The 19,918-nt window shown below is 36.0% G+C and overlaps 1 protein-coding gene across 13 annotated transcripts in view; it reads right to left on the bottom strand.

Moving 5' to 3' along the window:
- DTNB (dystrobrevin beta) overlaps nucleotides 1–19,918 on the bottom strand; it is a 209,628-nt gene that overhangs the window by 139,867 nt on the left and 49,843 nt on the right. For 9 of the 13 annotated variants that reach the window (XM_072938094.1, XM_072938085.1, XM_072938086.1 and 6 more), the window contains 2 exons: nucleotides 12,338–12,423; nucleotides 2,310–2,464 (listed from right to left, as the gene is read on the bottom strand). The exons of 2 other annotated variants lie outside the window; for them this stretch is intronic. In XM_072938094.1, the coding sequence (XP_072794195.1) occupies nucleotides 2,310–2,464; nucleotides 12,338–12,423 (241 nt within the window). Of the gene's footprint in view, nucleotides 1–2,309; nucleotides 2,465–12,337; nucleotides 12,424–19,918 lie in introns of those variants that run through there. 2 more of the 13 variants (XM_031684862.2, XM_072938091.1) reach the window with 1 other exon arrangement.

Below are 19,918 nucleotides of genomic sequence, written 5' to 3'. Positions count from 1 at the left end.
TGACCTAGCAATTCTGCTCCTAGGTTTTTCCCAAGAGAAATAACAATTTCACTAAAGGAAGGTCCTTCTGCAGGATTTTCAGCTTCTTTATTAAAATAGTCATACTTTCTCTTTAATTATGGTCATTTCTTTTTCAGCCCAGAACACGAACATGCTGGGGGAAACTACATATAAACCAACAACGCAAACCCCTCTTTACACCGACACCGCTCTCTACTGAGGGTGCACAGGCTAACGCACACCAAGGGAATACATACACAGGAAAACAAACTGCACGGGAAAAGCTCATTTTCAGAAGAAAAAAACCCAAAATTTGTTGAATTTAACTTGTTGCATGAAACTTTGTCCAAACTGTCTTTCTCTTTCTTTTTTCTTCTTTGGTCATTCTATCAGTAGCTTGTATTTCTTTTGCAATAAGCTTTTCGACTTTTCCAAATTTGGCATATTATCAAAACAAGGCTGAATTGTTTAAATAAGAATCTGAAGCAGGTAAAAAGCACCAATCAGGTGGTGAGTTCAAAGGCCTCACAAAAAAGGTAACATGTAGAATCCTAGACAGAAGTCTTAGAAGAAGAATTCCAACTTCTAGAAGATAGAATTAACAATTGGAATTTTTTAAATCCTCTTTAACATTTTAAACTGTCACTCCAATTTAGATTCTCATTTTAGTACTCACGTTACAATTCAATCAAAGATTACTTTAGGTTTAGTGCACCACAGAATTATCATCCATTGGTGAAATGTTCTACACTGATACTTCCTTGTATAAGTTCCCTTCCCCGTCCTGACACTGCTTTACTTAATAGTAGCATTCCAGAACTTGATCAAATTTTAGCCTGACCTCCAGGAAGCATCTGTGTGAAAAGCCACACGAACATCACATACAAGATTCCCCCAGAGCCCTGTGGAGGCAGCCGGTCGATGTGATGGCACTAATAAAGCAGCAGCAGTGAGATGAGTTCTAAATGAAAAATGGTTGTGGTATCTTCATCCTACTCATCCTCACTTGTATCTCTGTAGGGCATTTTAAGACCTGCAGCACATTTGTGGACCAGTATATGTTTGGACAGCCTCAAATCCTTCGAAAATGCACGTTTATTTGGGGGAAAATGCAAACTATGCTCTACTAGAATAATTGAAGCATAGATACTTTTAATTTGCTAAAAGCTGATATTGCCATTTATGCTGAGAGAAAAAATAATGTATAGAGACAAATTTCCACAAAAGCAACCAGCCAAAGTGTGTACAAATTTGGGAAGAACATCGCTTCAGAAGTTACTAAAAATAACTCTCTCGTACTGTGGGCTCCGCCTTCACTGCTAAAGGTGAGTAATCTCTAGACAAACTGTAAAATATTATTTGGAAGTCTGAATTCAGACAAACACGAGTTCTTAATTTTAAATGTAAAAAGGGATATGTGCGTGTTCTTTTTTTTTGTTATTGAGCTGTATGAGATGTTTGTGTATTTATTTCTGCTTATCTTTTTTTACCCACTAGGTTTTAAATTTTTTTAAAAATCTTTTTCCTCTAACAGAGGCACTGAGGATTGAACCCGGGACCCTGCACACGCCAAGCACTGAACTGTACCCTCAGCCCCCCTACCCATTAGTTTTAACATAGATTTTTTTTTTTCTTAATTCCCTGCTTTCTCAAACTTTCTAAGTCTAGTGTGAAGCTTCTTTATCTCATCTCTACCCGAAAAAAAACAAATGCTACAGCCAGCATCCACTCTGCTCTAAGTCCTTGGAGGTATAGTTTTAATCTCAGGAATACACTCACACCAGCCTCTAGAGCAGGACCACAAAAGGACACCCACAAATAAAAAGGAAACCAACTCTATCTTCCATAGAAAATGCACATTGAGGGATTCTGAGCCGGCAGCTGAGAGCTGCACAGTGTTCCTTGTCTTCAGTGCTCAGGAAACAATGATCCAGTATTGTACTGAGGTTTATATCAAAATTGCGATATTTCACAGTTGAAAAACTCATTAGGGAGAGGAATATATGTCCAGTGGCAGTAATATAATCACTTCATCCTAAATATTTTTTCTTGAAATGTTTAGTAATTTAAAATATTTCAAATGTTATCCTTTTTTCAGAGAAGACTCCTCCCCACTCCCAAAAAAGAGTCCTCAGGTGAATTTTTTTATCCCCAATCTTTTCCACATCCCCTCCCTTGACTTAAAGCTCTTTTTCCTCCCCAGCTCTAGACCTATATCCCTAGACTGAAGCAATCTGGTGAAATCTGACAGAAGGTGGAGGAGGGGATGGGAGCTCCTCAAGTCCTAGATTCTAGAAAACTGTCCTTACCTGCTGTGGAAAACAGGTGCGGACTGAGTGCTCTGTGTAACCAAAAGATGGCCCTTCAAAGACAGCTGTTGGGAGCTTCAGCACTTCCTTCAGAAACTGGTCAAACTTGCTAAATATCATTAAGCCATTGGAATCTGACATCTGGGAGAAAACATCTATGAGAACAAAACCAAATAAAGTCAAACTGTAAAAACAAAAAATCAACTTTTAATAAACAGCTCTATGTCATTTGTATACCAGTCCAAAAGTATCATTACAAAGCATCATAAAGTTAATACGATTTTTAGTTAACAGGTATTTTCATTCGCTGTGTGGTTACTCTGCTGGTGAGGCCCCTCTGCCCCACCCACTTAAAAGTCTACCTGAACTTCAAATCCAATAAACATCCACACAGGACTACCTCCCTACTCTTTCTGAGTGTACCTAACTGAATGATATATAACTTTTATTTTATTTATTTATACCTCACTTTGTTCCAAGAAGAATTTGTAGCAGCTGTCTTTCTCACTTACATTTACATACGCATTTATATAAGACATGTACATGTTTGAGTGTATGAATACATTTACACATTGGTGATGGGGGATGAAAGAAACTGTACTATATTTGTATGTTCATATATTAATGATGTAATGTATTTCTGTACAGGAAAATAAATCTCAAGGAAGCATATAACTTGTTTATTTAAAATAATCCATTTGGGGGGGAGGGTATAGCTCAAGTGGTAGAGCACATACTTAGCATGCACGAGGCCCTGGGTTCAAACCCCTGTACCTCCATTAAAAAAAAAGAACAACTAATAATAAACAGACCTAATGACAGCCTCCCTCAAAAAAAAATTAAAAATTAAAATTAGAAAAATTCCATATAGTAAGTTCCAGAGAAGAATTTTTAAAAACTCATAAAAACTCTTCTATCACCAGATACTTTGTTACTATAAGATTCTGTTTTTACATAAAGTCTGACCCATAGATGGGAAAGACCTTTCCAAAAATACGACTATTTATTTTTTTGCAGAGTTTCCAGTTTCCCGTTAGTTATTCCTCTCTTCTCACCCAGTTGGGGAGAAAAAGAAAAATAACTAGGAGCTCAAAACAACTTGACAATTATTAACCTAAGCTTTTTTTCAAACTATTCAGCTTTCTTACAAACAAATCAGTGAGTTAAATATGCACAAAAAATAATTTCCTGAGGCCTTTCCAAACATGGCATTTTGAAAAATCATATTCTATATATGTACAGTGAACAGGTATATTAGATATATATGTGATAGATAGATACAAGGTACATATATGCATTACTCTCTAGGTTCAATCTGGTATTTCATCCTAAAGCACTAGGTGTAGAGAAAAAAATTTTTTTAAACCAATATTTAAAATACATTAATCAAAGAAAGAAAAAATTTAGATTATCAACTCCATAGTATAACTTTTAAGCATTAGAAAACAGGAAATTACCAAAGAAATAAAACCGTCTGTACATTCCTCTCATGACAGCTGCTAGGTTGTAGCTGAAGGAAAAATATTAAATACCTATTAGGTGGGAAAAATCTAACAAGAGGCTAAAAGTATAGTCCTAGTGGAAAGTAAGATGTTCTTACTAAGTGGTCCAAGTACCAAGCACTCTGCTAAATATTTTGAAATACAGCAAAGAAGTATGATACATGGTTCTTATCCCCCAAGAAAAATTCAGTGTAGCTGGAAAAATAAGATACTTATGAAGCAACGAAGAAGTAAGTCCTAAGCTGACTCTAAATAGAACAGAAAGAAGAGAAACAAGGTATTTGTTAAACCTCACCATTTGCCAGCAGGCACCACAATGGGTAACTATGGCTGAGTCTGCCTGCAGCTGCCCAATATTCTTATCTCCTTCCTTAGTAGTAGAACACCAATTTCATTTTCTGCATCAATGCACCCAAGTAAGAGGTTAAATTTTGCGGCCTTCTTTTAGTAAGTTGTGGTCAGGCAACTAGATATTTGGCCAGGAAGACTATAAGCAGAAGGGTTGTGAGAGACTTCCAGGAAAGCTGGTTAAAGAAAGCTGACTACACTGGGAATACACCCTTTTTTCCTTCCTCTTTTTGCTATTTGTAATGCAGCTATGATTGCTGGAGTTCCCGCAGCCACCTTGGACTATATGGCAATCTCATTTTTGATGTAGAAATCATACACTAGAATGGTAGAAAAAAAAGATATAGAAAGTCTGGATTCCAGATGAACATAAAGCTACCATACCAGCCCCTGGACTATATACTCCTGGACTTCTTTTATATAAGAGAAAAATAAACTTCAACTTTGTTTAAAACACTGTTATCCTGGGGTTTTGTTTTCATGTAGTAATCTCCAATACTAAGTACTACTATACTTCACTAAACATTAGCTCATTTTACTGTCACAAAAAGGTGTGTGTGTGTTTGCACGCACATGTGTATGTACATAATCATTTAAAATTTAGATAAGGAAACTAGTTTGGAAAGGTTAACCTTCTTAAGGTCAAAAAGTTAGTAAGTGAGTAAATCAAGACTTAAACCCACACTTATCTGACTCCAAAGAAATTCCGTTACACCACACTTCTTCAAATATAGTGTAGAATAGATCTAAAACACACACACACACACACACACACACACACACACACACACACAGAGGCAGGAATTGTCAAAAAAGAAATTTAGAAGCTTGGCCTTGAAAAACAGGATCTGGAATGATGAGGTCAAAACAGGCTGAGAGTAGGGCTTTGGGAGCACAACCAGAGATGAGAAGGACAATGAATACAACAAAACAGAAACAGACTCACAGATACAGAGAACAAACTAGTCGTTACCAGTGGAGAGAGGAAAGGGAGGTACGCAAGATGAGGGTTGGAGATTAAGAGGTACAAACTACTATGTATAAAATAAATAAGCTGCAAGGACATATTGTACAGCACAGGGAATACAGTCAATAATTTATAATAACTTTAAGTGGAATATAATCTATAATTATTCAATTTTCTGTTGTATACCTGAAACGTATAGCTGAAACCAACATAATACTGTAAATCAACTATAATTTTTTTTAAGTGGGATAAAAAGTCTCTGTGGCAGGAATTTATAGGGTATAACTATCAGTGGTAGGAGGCAGGAAACAGTGCATTGAGAACATTCTGACTATGATAGACTATGCTGAGAAGTAAAGATAAATAAAGATTGAATTTAGAAAGTATGCTATGAGTGAAAACGCTAAAAGAGGAAACATTTTGAATTTTGTTTAAAAACGCTCAAGTAGGGAAGAAATATTTTGAAAGCTAGGTTTCAAGAAAATTAGACTGTTAACGACTGGCAAAATGAATAAAAGAGGAAGAACAGGATTGGAGACATCGGCTAGAAAACCCTGTAAATAATGCACAAGTAAGGAGGTGAGAGTCAGAATTACAAGAGTCACAGTACTTGGGAGGAGGTGGGGTGTCAGTTCCAAGACATCTTCAATTTCTTGAAGAAAACTGCACTTGATGGCAAAGTAGATTAGGGAATAAAGGAATTTTAAAAATTAAGATTATTCTAAATATATAGCTCAAAAAAATGCTGACAACCCTGACTGAAATAACCAAACTGAAGATAGATACTTAGCTTTGAACATAAGTATATTTGAACTATTCAGCAAATTTCCAAGTGGAACCATCCTGCAGGCAGTTAGAACAGAGTTCAAGACAGCAGACACACAGCTTTGAAGACCGATTACGAATTATGTGAATAAATGATGCCTTTTGAAGGAGGGAAGAGCATAAAAACTTAATTTTCAAATAGCTGGCTGTTCTTCTTATAACAAGGAAAATAATCATCCTTTTAATCTAAGTGAAAACCAAGGGTCAATACGGGATGTGGCGGGCACTGCAAGGTGCCCACTGCTCTGTATCTATTTTCCCATTCTCGCTCTCTAACTGAACGCTGATGTGCTCCCCTTAAAAAATGACTTCCCAGCCTCTTTTGCACATTGTAATTCTGGAGTGAATTTGTGGTAAAGCTTTTGTTTTCCTAATAGAGGCATCTCTTTCTTCTTTCTGCTTAAAATGGGCATAGAGCAGTCACTGATTATCTTAAGGAGGAAAGACATATGGCAAGCAGGAAGACACAAAGAACCCAAGTCTTTGGTGACATCTCTAAGTCATGGTACCAATCTTGAACTTGCCAGCCTTTGGACTTATTTTTACTTGAGAAAAATAAATCCCAATGGTTTTAAGTAATTGCTAGTCAAGTTTTCTGTGGCCACTCAATGTTTTCATAACTGATATAAACTAGCAAGTTATTACCTTGTAGCCACTAATGGTAGGAATATTCAAGACTGGAGACTTCAGCTACCAAGTATATCAATACCATGTGTATAGCTTCCACTCACATGAATGTAAGTGTATACATCCACACCAACAAATCTACATCTAACTTCAGAGCAATAAAAGGAGTGATTGGATAGTGAGATGACTAAGAGTATTAGTTTCAACTATACTTAGCTGCTTTATCATATAATAGATTCAAAGTAGTAAAAAAAAATTTAATTCTTGAAAAAAGAAACTATATTTACTATTTAAACTATTAATAGGCCCATATTAAAGTAGTAAAAGAACAAGCAGAAACATGTTTGTTGGTTGGTTTTAAGAGAAATACTGCTAGACCCCAAAACTGAAGGCACAGTTATTAGAAGTCATTACTTCCTGAGTTACTGATTTAAAACAACAATTTTTTTTTAAGATTAGGCTTCTCTTATCTGTAACAAAAACACTGAAAAGTGATTGTTAACTTTTTTATCATAAATGAAGCGTAACAATGAATCTAAGTGTGATTCACTACATACATACAAAAAATATCTTACCAAAGAAACAAATACAAGACAATAAAATTTAATAAAAATACCTAAAAAATGTAACTAGTCCTCTAATTAAATCCCTAAACCCTTCTGACATTAAGGGAATAAATTACTTCCCAGATGACTGGTTCACTTCCCCAGTAATTTTTCAATTTATATACCTCTGAAAGAAGGTATGCTAATTTCCCATTAGTTACTTCCAGATAAAAGTATAGGCTTTTCTCCTGTGAAAAATCCATAATCAAACCCTTAAAGACACATGTGTATACACTTCTTAAAATATTCTGGCTTTTGTGTAATGGCAAAATAATGCTATTATTCTACCATCTTCACATACATATTTTTTTCTCTTGGTGATAATGACCCTGGGGGGTTTTTTTATTATTATTTATTATTTTAAAAAATTTGGGGTGAGGGTTTGGGGGGGTTAATTAGTTTTATTTATTTTTTTTAGAGGAGGTACTGGGAATTGAACCCAGGACTTCATGCATGCTAAGCATGCACTCTACCACTTGAGCTGTACCCTCTCCCAACCCTGGTTTTACTCATTGCATCTATACATTTATCCATTCCTCTCTGGTCCCCACCTGACCAACCATACACTTCTGCAAGATGATAGGGCTGTTTACAATAAAGACTCAAGTCTACACATGAAAAGCCATTTTCTTCTATATGTCAGCTTTTCTGGCCAATGACTCATCTCCTCCTGTCATCTTTCTACCAACTGAGCAGCCTAACCCACAAAAACATGTGTACACACATCTGCATGTTCATAAATACCTATATGTAACTAAATCCAAGTGTATATGTTATTTTCAAACTCATGAATATTCCTACATCATTCATTAAGTCAGAGTGAGGCTGGAGGATGGGAGTCAGCCTGCCTTGGGCTTCTAGTGTTAACTCAGCCAGGAGCTAGCCAACACTAGTCTCCAGGCCTCCCTCCCTTCTTCATAAAATGCAGATGGAGGACTCACCTCTTACTTACTTCCAGTTCTAAAACATTTTGGTTATATGAGAAATGTAAATGTGGACAAATACTCAGATTAAAGAGAAACTTCCAGCTAATGAAGCAAAAAGATGATTAACAGAAATGGCCGGGATAATATGCAGTGACAGGTAGTTAAAAAATAACACAGAGGATGCTAAATTTTGAACAGGTGAAACTGCTTAATTATGACTTCAAAGGTTGGCCCTCTATAGTCTGTTAATGAAATACCAAGGAAGCAAACAACTGAAATGTCAGAACTGCCAGTTCTGAGCAAAAACAGCACCTCAGGTCACCTTTCCTCTGACTACGCAAAGTGTAGCCTATCAAAAACACATGAAAACACAAGTAATATAAATTATTATTATAAAACCATTTTCATGCTACAATCCAGAAAAAAATACCTAACAGCACTACCATTTTGATATATTTCTTTCTTTTTATATGTGCATAATAATTTTTTATAAAACTGTATTACATTTATGCATTTTGATCTGAAGCCTATTTTTTAAGGCAGTATATTCAGTCATGTGGATATATCGAAGTTTAACTGAGCTCTCACTTTTGGACACTAACGCTGTTTCAAGTTTTCACATGTTATTAAAAATGTTGTAACAAACATACATAAAACCTGGTACACCTCTGATTATTCCTCAGGACACCCTCAAGAAGCAGACTGAGTCACTGGATATAAATATTCTCAAGGCCACCCTGACACACGCTGTTAGAATGCCCTTCAAAATAGTGGCACCAGTTTTCTAAAGGATTTAAAGATAAATTGCACAAATCATCTGCTCCTATCTTTTACTATCAGACAGATGGGGTTTGAATAAGAGATTAAGTTTCTTAGAAAACAGCAGAATTAGACAAATAAATCACATAGTTAAATCAGTTGATAATTAGGTATGATTTAACAAATAATGTGGGCTTTATTTTTTGGGTTCCTGACATTACTGAGGTTTTATCACACTGATAATTAAAGTCAGTATTCTGATTATAAATCATTAATATCTAGAATCCTGGTTTCAGTTGCCTCTGAATCTAGGATACAGTCCCTAACAGCCACAACAGTTAACCGCTTATCTATCAATAACACCTGGGGACAGAAACTCTCTTAAGTGAGACCTGGAAAATCTAATTAAGAAATGTTTCAAACTAAAAGCACAAATATTGGTTAAGTTATTTTAAACGCTACTGTGACACTAAAAAAGGCAAACAAACAAACAAAAACAGGTCAAGTAAAAGGGAGCAAGGGGAGAAAAAGCAAAAAATTCTAAAATAAGAGATAAAAGGAGAAAGATCAACATAAAAGTAGAAACACTAAGGCATATTCCATAAATTAGAAAAACCTAATGTAATGGGAACACTAACAGAGGTAAAGAGAAGTGGGGTCAGTGGGAGGATGCAGAAACAAAGAACAAAGATGAGGGAGTAAGTAGGTAGAAAAAGTGAATAAATGGTCAAATATCATTTGATGTTACAATACAGTGTTAGCTAACTTCTTCTACACAATTATTCACCCACCTCAACTAAAGAGGACACAGCTGTGAACTAGAAAGCAAAGGAAAAAAGAATTCTCACAATAGCCAAAACTAACAATCATACTATGAAAGTAAGTGCTTCTCTCATAATATATGAGTAATTACTTCTGTCCAAACTTTAGTAGAATACTAAGAAGGTTGGTTATATTTTCTCTGTCAGTAGCATATTAAAAATAAATTAGAAGCAAAGGGAGATTTCTAGAGATTAGTACATAGATAATACCACCACATTTACCAGCAATAAAGGACACGGACACACACACCACCACCATCAACAAAAAGTTCAACAGCTGAAACAGCACAGCAGTCTGGAAATATGAGAAGGAGGAAAAACCAGGGCCTCACAATCAGCCCTAAATGCATCAGAGAACATCCCTAAAGGATAAAAAAGTTTAAATTATGGTCAGAGGCACAGACCACATTTAAAGAGGTTTCCACCCTGGATGATTAAAATTAAAAAGTGGAGACAGGCTTCAATACCTGAAATTTTTACTTACGTTAAGCATTCTCCAGCCAAGATAATTACGGTACAATAAAAATACTGTAACAGAGCTACAGATGGTAAAGGAACCATAATTTTCAATATGAAGAAGATAAAGAAACCAGATTTTAAATCCATCAGAATAACATAAACATGGTAATTAGCGACCTAGTGTGGCTTGTATTTCATTAATCCATACACGATGTGCAATGATCTGGTGTTGAGAACACAATGATGTGTCACATTTGCTGAGGCATGTGTACTTTTGTGCCACTGAATACTGGTCACTTGTGTTCCTCTAAGAAGTTCAAAAGCCACATTAAAAAATAACAACAAAAAGAAACACCTGCTATCACTTGGATCCCTTCAATACTTCACATAGAACCAGTATTTAAACTTTTTCACTAATAGTTACAACAGAGAATTACAGTAATTTTAGTTCTCAATCAATAATTAATATTTGGCAAAATTTTGGCACTTACTATGTGCCAGATACCAGTTTTATGTAAATTTAGCAAATTTAATCATGGAAACTTATGAAGCACAGAACTCATCTAGCATATGCAGTTACACAATCAATTTTCTATTTTCAACCAGTTTCGCCAGTATTAATAAAAATGGCAATGCATATTTCTTTATCTGGGATCATCATTGTTAAAAAAAAAACAACACAATCCCAATTTTCTTTTTCTTTGTGTTTGAATGAAATATAATCATCTGTATTACATTATCTTCCTCAGAAAAATACCATGCTAGGATTAAGAAAATATTAAGAAATTGCAGTCCAAAAGAATAATATTTTGAGATACCATGTGAAAAAAGCTCAGAATAGTATTCACATAAAACTGTAATTTTTTTCTACCAAAAATTGGTTTTACGTTGCAGCTGATTTTAAATGACATACCCAGACGACACTGACCAAATATTACCTAAGACCTTTCTTCAGATATCTAAATCCATATCTAGTGAGCCATCTAGCTTTCCAACTTTAAGTAAAAGTACAGAAAACAAACACACCTATGAAGCAATCTTGCCTAAAAACTTGTACTTGAATCTGATGAAGCCTCTATATCTTTCAATTAAAACAAAAAATGTAGGGCACAGAGGAACATCACGAGGATGCAATCATTGAAATCCAGTGCATGAGAAACACTACAGGACAGATGACCCAGTTTCTTCAACAATCAACTCACAGGGTATCTCAATACCTCATTAAAGCCCACAGCTTCACTCTCACATCCCTGAGATCTGCCACAGTTTCTCGCTCCATGGCTACTTGTAAAGTATGGCACTTTGATCACAGCTGTGCCTCCCACTACAGGACAAGCATAGTGGAGTACAACACAGTAGCTTAGAACAGGGCTCTGAAGCTACAACCTGAGTTGAAATTCCAGCTTTCCCCCCTCAGTTAACTCACCCATAAAACAGAGAAAATACCACCTGCCACTCAAAGAAATTTTAAGGATCAGTGAGAAAATAAATGTAAAGCACCTAGCACAATGCTTGGTATAGCGTAGGCAGGGATGGACTATCTAGTGACTGAATAAATGAAAATGATAAGCAGGAAACCTAAATAATTATGAATTTTATCTCCTTTGATTTCATCTAACCACCCTCTAATACTATCTACTGAACAGTAAAATCCCAAAATGGCCAACAGGAAGAAAAACAATTAAGGAAAGATAACTGAATAAATAGGCTGTCAATTTCTAAATAATTACACTTGACCTTAAGGTACTAAAAAAACAGTTTAATCACAAGAAATACCACCTGATAAAGCATGGCGTGATTAAGAAAAGGGCTAAACTTGACCAAGCCCAGTGAAAGTAATGACATTTATTTTCCAACTAAAAGTGCTCAACATAATCATCTTCAAGCAAAATTTTTAATAATGTGGGAAGATCTTTTAATTGTCAACATTATATTCTGAATCTTCTCAGAGTTTTCTTGCTTTAAACTAAAAAAAGAAACACTAACAAATCAATTCAACCAACATTTCCCTCTGAACAGTAGGTGGCATAATTCACATACTCTAAGCCAGTTGCTGCAAAGTGAGTGATGTGGTAATAAAAAAGCTAATTCAATAGACCATTATCCAAAATTCTGAAAACATTCATTTTAAAGTGTTTACAAGTCCTAATTTGAAAATAAAATCTTTCAAATAATACAAAAATACTTACATCTCAATTTGTCCAGCATTTTTCCACCACACATGGTTGCTAACATAGCTTTAACTGAAAATACCGTCAACTTGCCTCGGCCCTCACTGCAAAATAAATTATATTAGAAATAATTGCTATCTGGAACCACAAAAGCAATTAAACGTATCACTAAATATCAAGCAACCAGTATACTGATTCCTACCCTTATGTTACAATGTTACCACATTTAGAAACCTTGGATTTTTTTTTTCTTTATAGAATTAAAGCTTCACCTATGCTATGTGAACAGTGTTTAAACTAACCTGTTTCATTTGGAAAGGAGCTTAGAAACACCCTGTAAAGCAACCTCTATTGGCTTTGTAGGCAAAGTCCAAATGGATAAACCTGAAATAAACTTCCTACCAACTTGGTCCATTAAATCCACAGCTGAGGTGTTTATATATTCAAATCTGAGGCACCATCTGGTTTGAATAATATTTCAGAAATGTGTCCTTCCATCAGGATAGCATCATAACAGCTTACTGTTATGTATTAAAGCGACAGGATGCATACTGCTATAAAGTTTTATAGTACATTCATCTTTGCTTTTACTGTAACAACTTTTATGTCACCATGTGTTGATTCTAAGAAGCTCGTCTGTCCCATCTGAGACATCAGTGTCAGATCTTATACCACAACTGTGAGAAAAGTGAAGGGAAAGGGACAGTAATATTAATTCTTCTTCAGGAACTAGAAAGATGAAACGTAGAACATAAATGAACTACCCACATTATTGCTGTACACCACCTGCAGAGCCAAGGCAACACGAGCAAGGCCCCCCCACCCCATCCTCTGCACCATGGCCACTGCTCCAGCCATTCAACTACGCCCTGGTCTCAGAGAAGATGAAAACGTCACTGGCTGGTTTTTAAAGTCATATGTGTAAATTAACAATGGGCTTGTGTTAATTTTAGAAAGCTTGTCCTTAAAAAGTTTCATAGTAACTTAGAGTAAAATATCTTTGCAATAATGAGAACTATATCATCTTGGTTTTGAAAAGCAAATGTCATCCTATTTATATTTACCAATGGTCCTAATAAAGTGTCTCCTATTTTCCAAACCTTTTGGATATAATAAGATCACAAGTGAAAAAGGCAAATGGTCAATAAGCCAGAAAATTCTCAGTGAAAATGTTGCCAGGAGATACCAATGTCTGTAACAGTCTAATTTTTAACGATCACATCTCATTAAGTTTATTCATGAAACAGGAATCCCTAAAACTAGCTCAAATTAGAATGGGTTTTTTTAAATATATAGTTTTTCAGAAATACAGATTCTGCTCCATGTCTTATGTAGTACCTGGCAATATGGCACCTAGAAATGGTAAGGAATATTCCTACGCTAAATATTCATTGCATTATATGAGCAACATGAGTGGCTACAAAGAGCCTCAACTACCTTCAAAATAATGGGTTTCTAAGACTGACAGAGAACTTTTACAGTGGGTATTTCTGTTCGGTCACCAACCACCCAAATGCTGAGTCTACATTTAAGCACACCCTACCTTATGCGACAAGTACACTTTCCACTATCAAAGTAGGAAGAAAGGGAAAAAAAAAGATATTTGCTTTCTCATTTTTCTTTGAAACTATGACAGTGGCACATAACACAAGCTCCACCAATAAGATGCACCCACTCTAGCCTACAAATAGAAAACAATTAACTGGTAGAAGCAAGAACTCCAAAGAATCCACCTGGCAAGGATGGAACAGGAGCAGTTACATCCAGTGTCCTGAGAGCAGGGATTCTTGCAGCAGCGCCCACCGCCCAGCGTCAGTGGTGTCTGGGGCACAAGCAGCAGAATCTATGCTCAGCTTGGTAGAAGAGGTGCACCCCAAGACCAGTTTTGGGGTATGATTTTGAGCTCTGTTCTTGGTGGTGTGGTCTTCAAGCCTACTTTCCCAAGGTTCTCAGAGAGCCAAGGGGTTGCCTTTTAATAAATTAGCCAGAGATGGATCCTATTGCTTACACCTAAGAACTCTGATGGACGCAGCTTCCATCCTGAAGCAAAGTGGCCCAGAAAAATGAAGCAACAGGAAAAAACATTCCAGAAGCCCTGAGCAAGGGCCAGTAAGCCTGACGACCAGTAGAGCAAGAACGAAGAACATGTGCCCGCCAACAGAAGAGTTAGGCCTTGCTGCACAGCTAACAACATTTTTTAAGGTAAACTTCCTCAAGACATTTTTTGCAAACACAGACTTCATGATGCAAGAATGCCAATGAAATTCCACTGGGGAAAGTAAAAATTAATGTTAGAAGAGATTTCCATAGAAATCAGGATACTGATTGCCTCTGGGGGAAGAGAGAGAAGTTGTAAGACAGCAAGGACAACACGAGGGGCATCTGGGGTGCTGACAGCACTCTATTTCTTGGCCTCTGTGTATTTACATGGGTATTTGCTTGATAATAATTCATTAAACTGTACTTTGTTCTAGCTATTTTTCTGTAGGTATTTTCTTTTTCTGAATAAAAACTGTTTTAAAAAAATGAATCCTGAGAAAGTGAGGGTTATTCGACAAAGCTCCTGGTTTAAGGGGGAGAATGATGACAGGGAAAAATACATGTTAAAAAACATTTAAGATAAACAAACTGCAATGCATAAAATGTTCCACAATAAAATTTCTGTAATAAAATGCATAAAAAGAATAAAAACATTAAAAATCTCAAGACCAAGGCCCCATCTTTAGATGTTTATTAATAGAAGACTGGCTATCATAATAAAGAATGAAAAAACATAAAAGATAAAGAATTATATCCAAGTATCCAAGACAGATTACTAGGTTCAAAAAAAAAAAAAAGCAAAGCATGGGGTAAAATAGAATGCAATCTAGCAATTATGCTAAAAAGGAGAGAGTAAAAATAATATTCTCATATATCTGTATTTTATAAACTGTCTGAAAGGATACTGACAAAATAACATTGGTTGCATCCAGGGTGGAAAGCAGGCAGCCAAAGGAAAGCAACGGAAGGGTGGGCACTTTCCATTTTATTCATATTAAGCGTTTATACTAGAAGGGAAGAAGGGAAGGTTCTCAAGCCAATAATCTAAGCTTCTAACTGAAGGCACTTCGAAAAAGGACAGCAAATTAAACCCAAAACAAGCAAAAGGGGAAAAAAATGAGTAAGAGCAGAAATCAATGAAATTGAAAACAGAAAAACAATACAGAAAATTAATGAAACCAAAAGCTGGTTCTTTGAATACACCAGTAATATTGATAAACCTCTAGCCAGACTGACTAAGAAAAAAAGACACAAATTACCAATATCAAGAATGAAAGAAGGGTATCACCACAAGTTCTCTAAACATTACAGAAATAATCAGGAAATGTTCCAAAAACCTTATGTCCATAAATTCAACAACCTGGATGAAATGGACAAACAAACTAAGCCCTGAAAAACACAAACTATGAAAGCTCATTCAAGAGGAAACAGGCAACCTGAAGAGGCCCATGTCCATGATGGAAACTGAATCTGTATTTTTAAGCCTTCCAAAAAAAGAAAGCTCCTCAGAGAACTGTTCTGGAGAATTCTACACACTTAAAAGAAAAAATAATTGCATTTCTACTCTCTTTCAGGGAGTAAAAAAGGAAGGAACACTTCCCAATTCTTTTGTGAGGCCAGCATTATTCTGACACCAAAAACACATAAATACATTACAACAAAAGAAAATAACAAGTCGGTGTCCGTCATGAATAGAGAGACAAAACCTTCAACAAAATGTGAGCAAATCAAATGTAGCAATATATAAAAATGATTTAAAAACCACAACCTAGAGGGGAGGATATAGTTCAAGTGGTAAAGAACATGCTTAGCATGCATGAGGTCCTGGGTTCAATCCCTAGTATCTCCTCTGAAAATAAATACACCTAATTACCTCCACCCCTCACCAAAATTAAACAATACAATAAAATTTTTTAAAAAATCACAACCCAGAGGGCTTTATCCCAGTAACACTAGTTTGACACTGAAAACCAATCAATACAATTACCATATTAACAGACCCCCAAAAAAGCCACGTGATTATCTGAATAGATGCAGATGACAAAATTCAACATCTACTTTTGATACTCTCAGAAAACCAGGAAAAGAAAGGAACTTCCTCAGTTTGATAATGAACATCTTTAAAAAAAACAAAAACAAAAAACAGCTAACATCATACTTAATGATGAAAGGCTAAGCGCTTTTCCTCTCAGATCAAGAACAAGTCAAGGATGATTGCTCTCACCACTAGAACTCAGTATCACATTGGAGAACCCAGCTGGTGCAATAAAGCAAGAAAAAGAAATAAATGCATACAGATTGAAAATTAAAAGATAAAACTGTGTCTACTCCCGACAATATGATCATCTGTGTAGAAAATCCCAAAGAACCTACTAAAAAAATCTGTAGAACCTACCAAAACACTATAATAGGGACTTTAGCAAGGTTACAGAATACATGGTCACTATACAAAATTCAACTTACTTCTACAAATTAGCAAAAGATAACTGGAAATACCGTAGCTCCCAAAATATGAAAAACATAAAAAAATTTTTAAAAACACATGTTCAAGATTTGCACACTGAAAACTACAAAATACTGATGAAAGAAAAAGAAAATGTAGAGACACACCATATTCATAAAATCAAAGACTCAATATTGTTAAAATGTCAGTTCTTCCTAAACTGAACAAAATCCTGTTGTGATTCAATGCAACCCCCAATTCACAATAGGATATTTCTGTAAAAATCAACAAGATGATTATTTAAATTTCCTTAAAGTTTTAAATCCATACAACTCTCAATAAGGTACAAGATTAAAGATACCATTCATATTGCTAAACATCCCCTCCCGCCCTGCTCTTTTAAAAAGTTCCTCATGTTATTTTAATATGCATCCAGAGCTGAGAACTACCAACACAGAGCTTTGAATGCAACACAAAGACTTCAGCTTTTATTTTGCAGGCAACGATGAATCAAAGAACATAATGAAAGATCAAAGAGAATTAATCATACTGTGTGTAACTCTTTCTGGCTCCAAATGGAATGTTCTTTCTTCAAAGAGACAAAATAGTATCTATTCCTTGCGGCAAAGAAGGAACTAATGCCATCTGTGCAGACTTACAGGGGAGTGTGGCAGAGCCCAGCACACTGGCAAGAGGCCCAGGTCAGAATCAACCCTGCTATAGAAGAGAGTATTCATCAATAAATGCCATACAGCATGACTTAATGGGTCTATCACTCCTGAAAATTTTAAACAGCAATTTCCCCTTGTCTTCAAATGCTTTAGAAACACTAATATTTACAACACTTCATATCCCTTATTCAAATATTCTTTAACTCAACTCTGTTGCAAATCATAGTTCTAGATTCAGAAAGTCTTCTGTTCAAATACAGAGTAGCAACTGTACTTTTCAATTGGCCTGGATCAGCACTAAAACACCTGTATCCTTTTCCACTTATTAAGATTATTACTAGTCTCAGATCAAGCAGTCTGTAGCTGCATTAACAGAATAGTGCATTAACTCCCCAACTCCACACATTACTGATAACTATTAACTCATCACCTCTCATACCTACTTTCCAACTGTTCCCCCATTCACAACAGCCACACAGCAATCTCCCCAATCTCCCTCCCAACCAACCGTGGATCTTCTCTCCTCTCTGCCTGCATGCCCTTCTTAGTGTGCAAATGTATGTATGCTTAGCTCTGCCTGCTTTATTGAAGGTGAGGGGATATGCGTCTAAGTGTAAATGTGTAACTCAACAGGATAACAGGAAAACATGTCAGGCTGAGGGCAATTTAGGCATGGGGAAAAGGAGAGGTATCTGAGATTAAGGATCACAGTAAATATGAGGGGGATGAATTTGCAGGCAGGAGAGATTTGGAAATGGTGCTTAGTGAGCCTTTATATTTAAGAACCTAATTATATGTATGTAACTGCATTCTGAGAACAGGGGAGTGGGCTCAGGCCATAATTATGAGCTCATCTTCCCTACATACAATGCTTACCATCACTTATAACTTTAGGTTCACAGTTTCAATTATCAAAAGGTTTATTCACCCTTCAAAAGGAAATATTAATATAAACAAGTTAACAAATGATATATTTAAAGATATTTATAAATACTTCATAAAGATACTGATATAAAAATCCAAGTATAACAGCATAAAGAAATAATAAAATTAGTGAAGGGGTGTTGTCACAATTCTTACTTCCTTAAGTCATGTTATTTTTATTTTTCTTCCAAAAGAAAAAAACTTAGCTTCCTTCTCTCAACTACTTGCTTTGTAGGCCAAACTTGCTTTGTAGGCCAAAGCATTTACGCCTTTGCTCTGAATGCTTTTCTTGGCATTGCAATCCCTCAGTCTACTCTAAGCCTAACTACAACTTCCTATAACGTCCCCTAAACGCAGCGAAGGGAACGTGTCCCTTTCACTTTTCTCCTGTTTCCTTAGAGCTCTGCATTCTTCCTCTGAGATTAGAGGCAGTGAAGAGAAACTGCAGTCTCAGCCTATTGCAGCCTAAGACCCTAGGATTCTGTCCTTTATCTAATTGATTCCTTCTTCTCAGAGAAATTTCTTCTTGATCCTTCCCACCAGACATCTGAATTTAATCCATATACCCTGGTCAAGCTACATTTAAAACTGAGTAGTCAGCTTCCCCTGGCCATGGTATAGATAACCACACCAACATCCCTGTCTTCAGTACTTCCAAAGTCAACTCCAAGTTCATAGCAGAATCAGTTCTCTTCAAACAAGATTTGGAAGGATATTTAACCTGGTTTCATCACAAAAAAATGTGATTCTCTTAAAATCTGGCCTAGCTGGAGGGCTGATTAGTAGGTCAATTCTTAAATATAATACAATTAACAGTGATAGTTAACCCCTGCAGAGAGATACTAAAATGAATAAATGGACAAACAGGTAACATTTGTTGAGGATGACTGGAGAGAGGAAACTTGTTACTTTAACCCCATCCCCACAGAATCTCTCCGGGGAGCACCCTCCCTCAACAAGCAACACGATTCTCCTTCCCAGACTTTTCTGTGTGATTCATCTTCACAGACCTACCATTTCACAGTCGACAATAAACCGTGCTCACGACTTCTAAAAAGAGTTCTTAAGATCCAACACTGAGAAAATACCGTGATTAGCTCTGTGCCAAGCTAAGCAGACAGTGAGTCACCCTGTAAAAAACACTGTTATGTTGTAACATGCAGGCACCTTCAGACGTCTCTGCAATCCTCACCTGTGACCTCTGGATGGGAATTTGCTCATTTCAATTTAGTAAAGTCTCAAATTCTGCCTATTTTGGGATATTTAACCTAATCTGGATGGTGTTTATAGCTTTCCACTATCTATCTAATAAGAGCTTGCTATTCAAATTAATATTTCTGAAAACAAGACTACAGGGAGCGTTTTTTACTTAAAAAAAAAAAGTTGTTTCTACATCTTTGGCAAACAACTGTAAACGCTGCCAACCATAAATTAGTACTTATCACATAAAAATAGACTTCTACTTCAGAAACACTATTACCAGTCCAAATACCACACATAATAAGAGCATTTCTAAATGCT

The sequence above is a fragment of the Vicugna pacos genome, chromosome 15 (assembly GCF_048564905.1).
Source record: "Vicugna pacos chromosome 15, VicPac4, whole genome shotgun sequence".
Taxonomy (NCBI): Eukaryota; Metazoa; Chordata; class Mammalia; order Artiodactyla; family Camelidae; genus Vicugna; species Vicugna pacos.
This window is presented reverse-complemented; position numbering and strand designations above follow the sequence as displayed.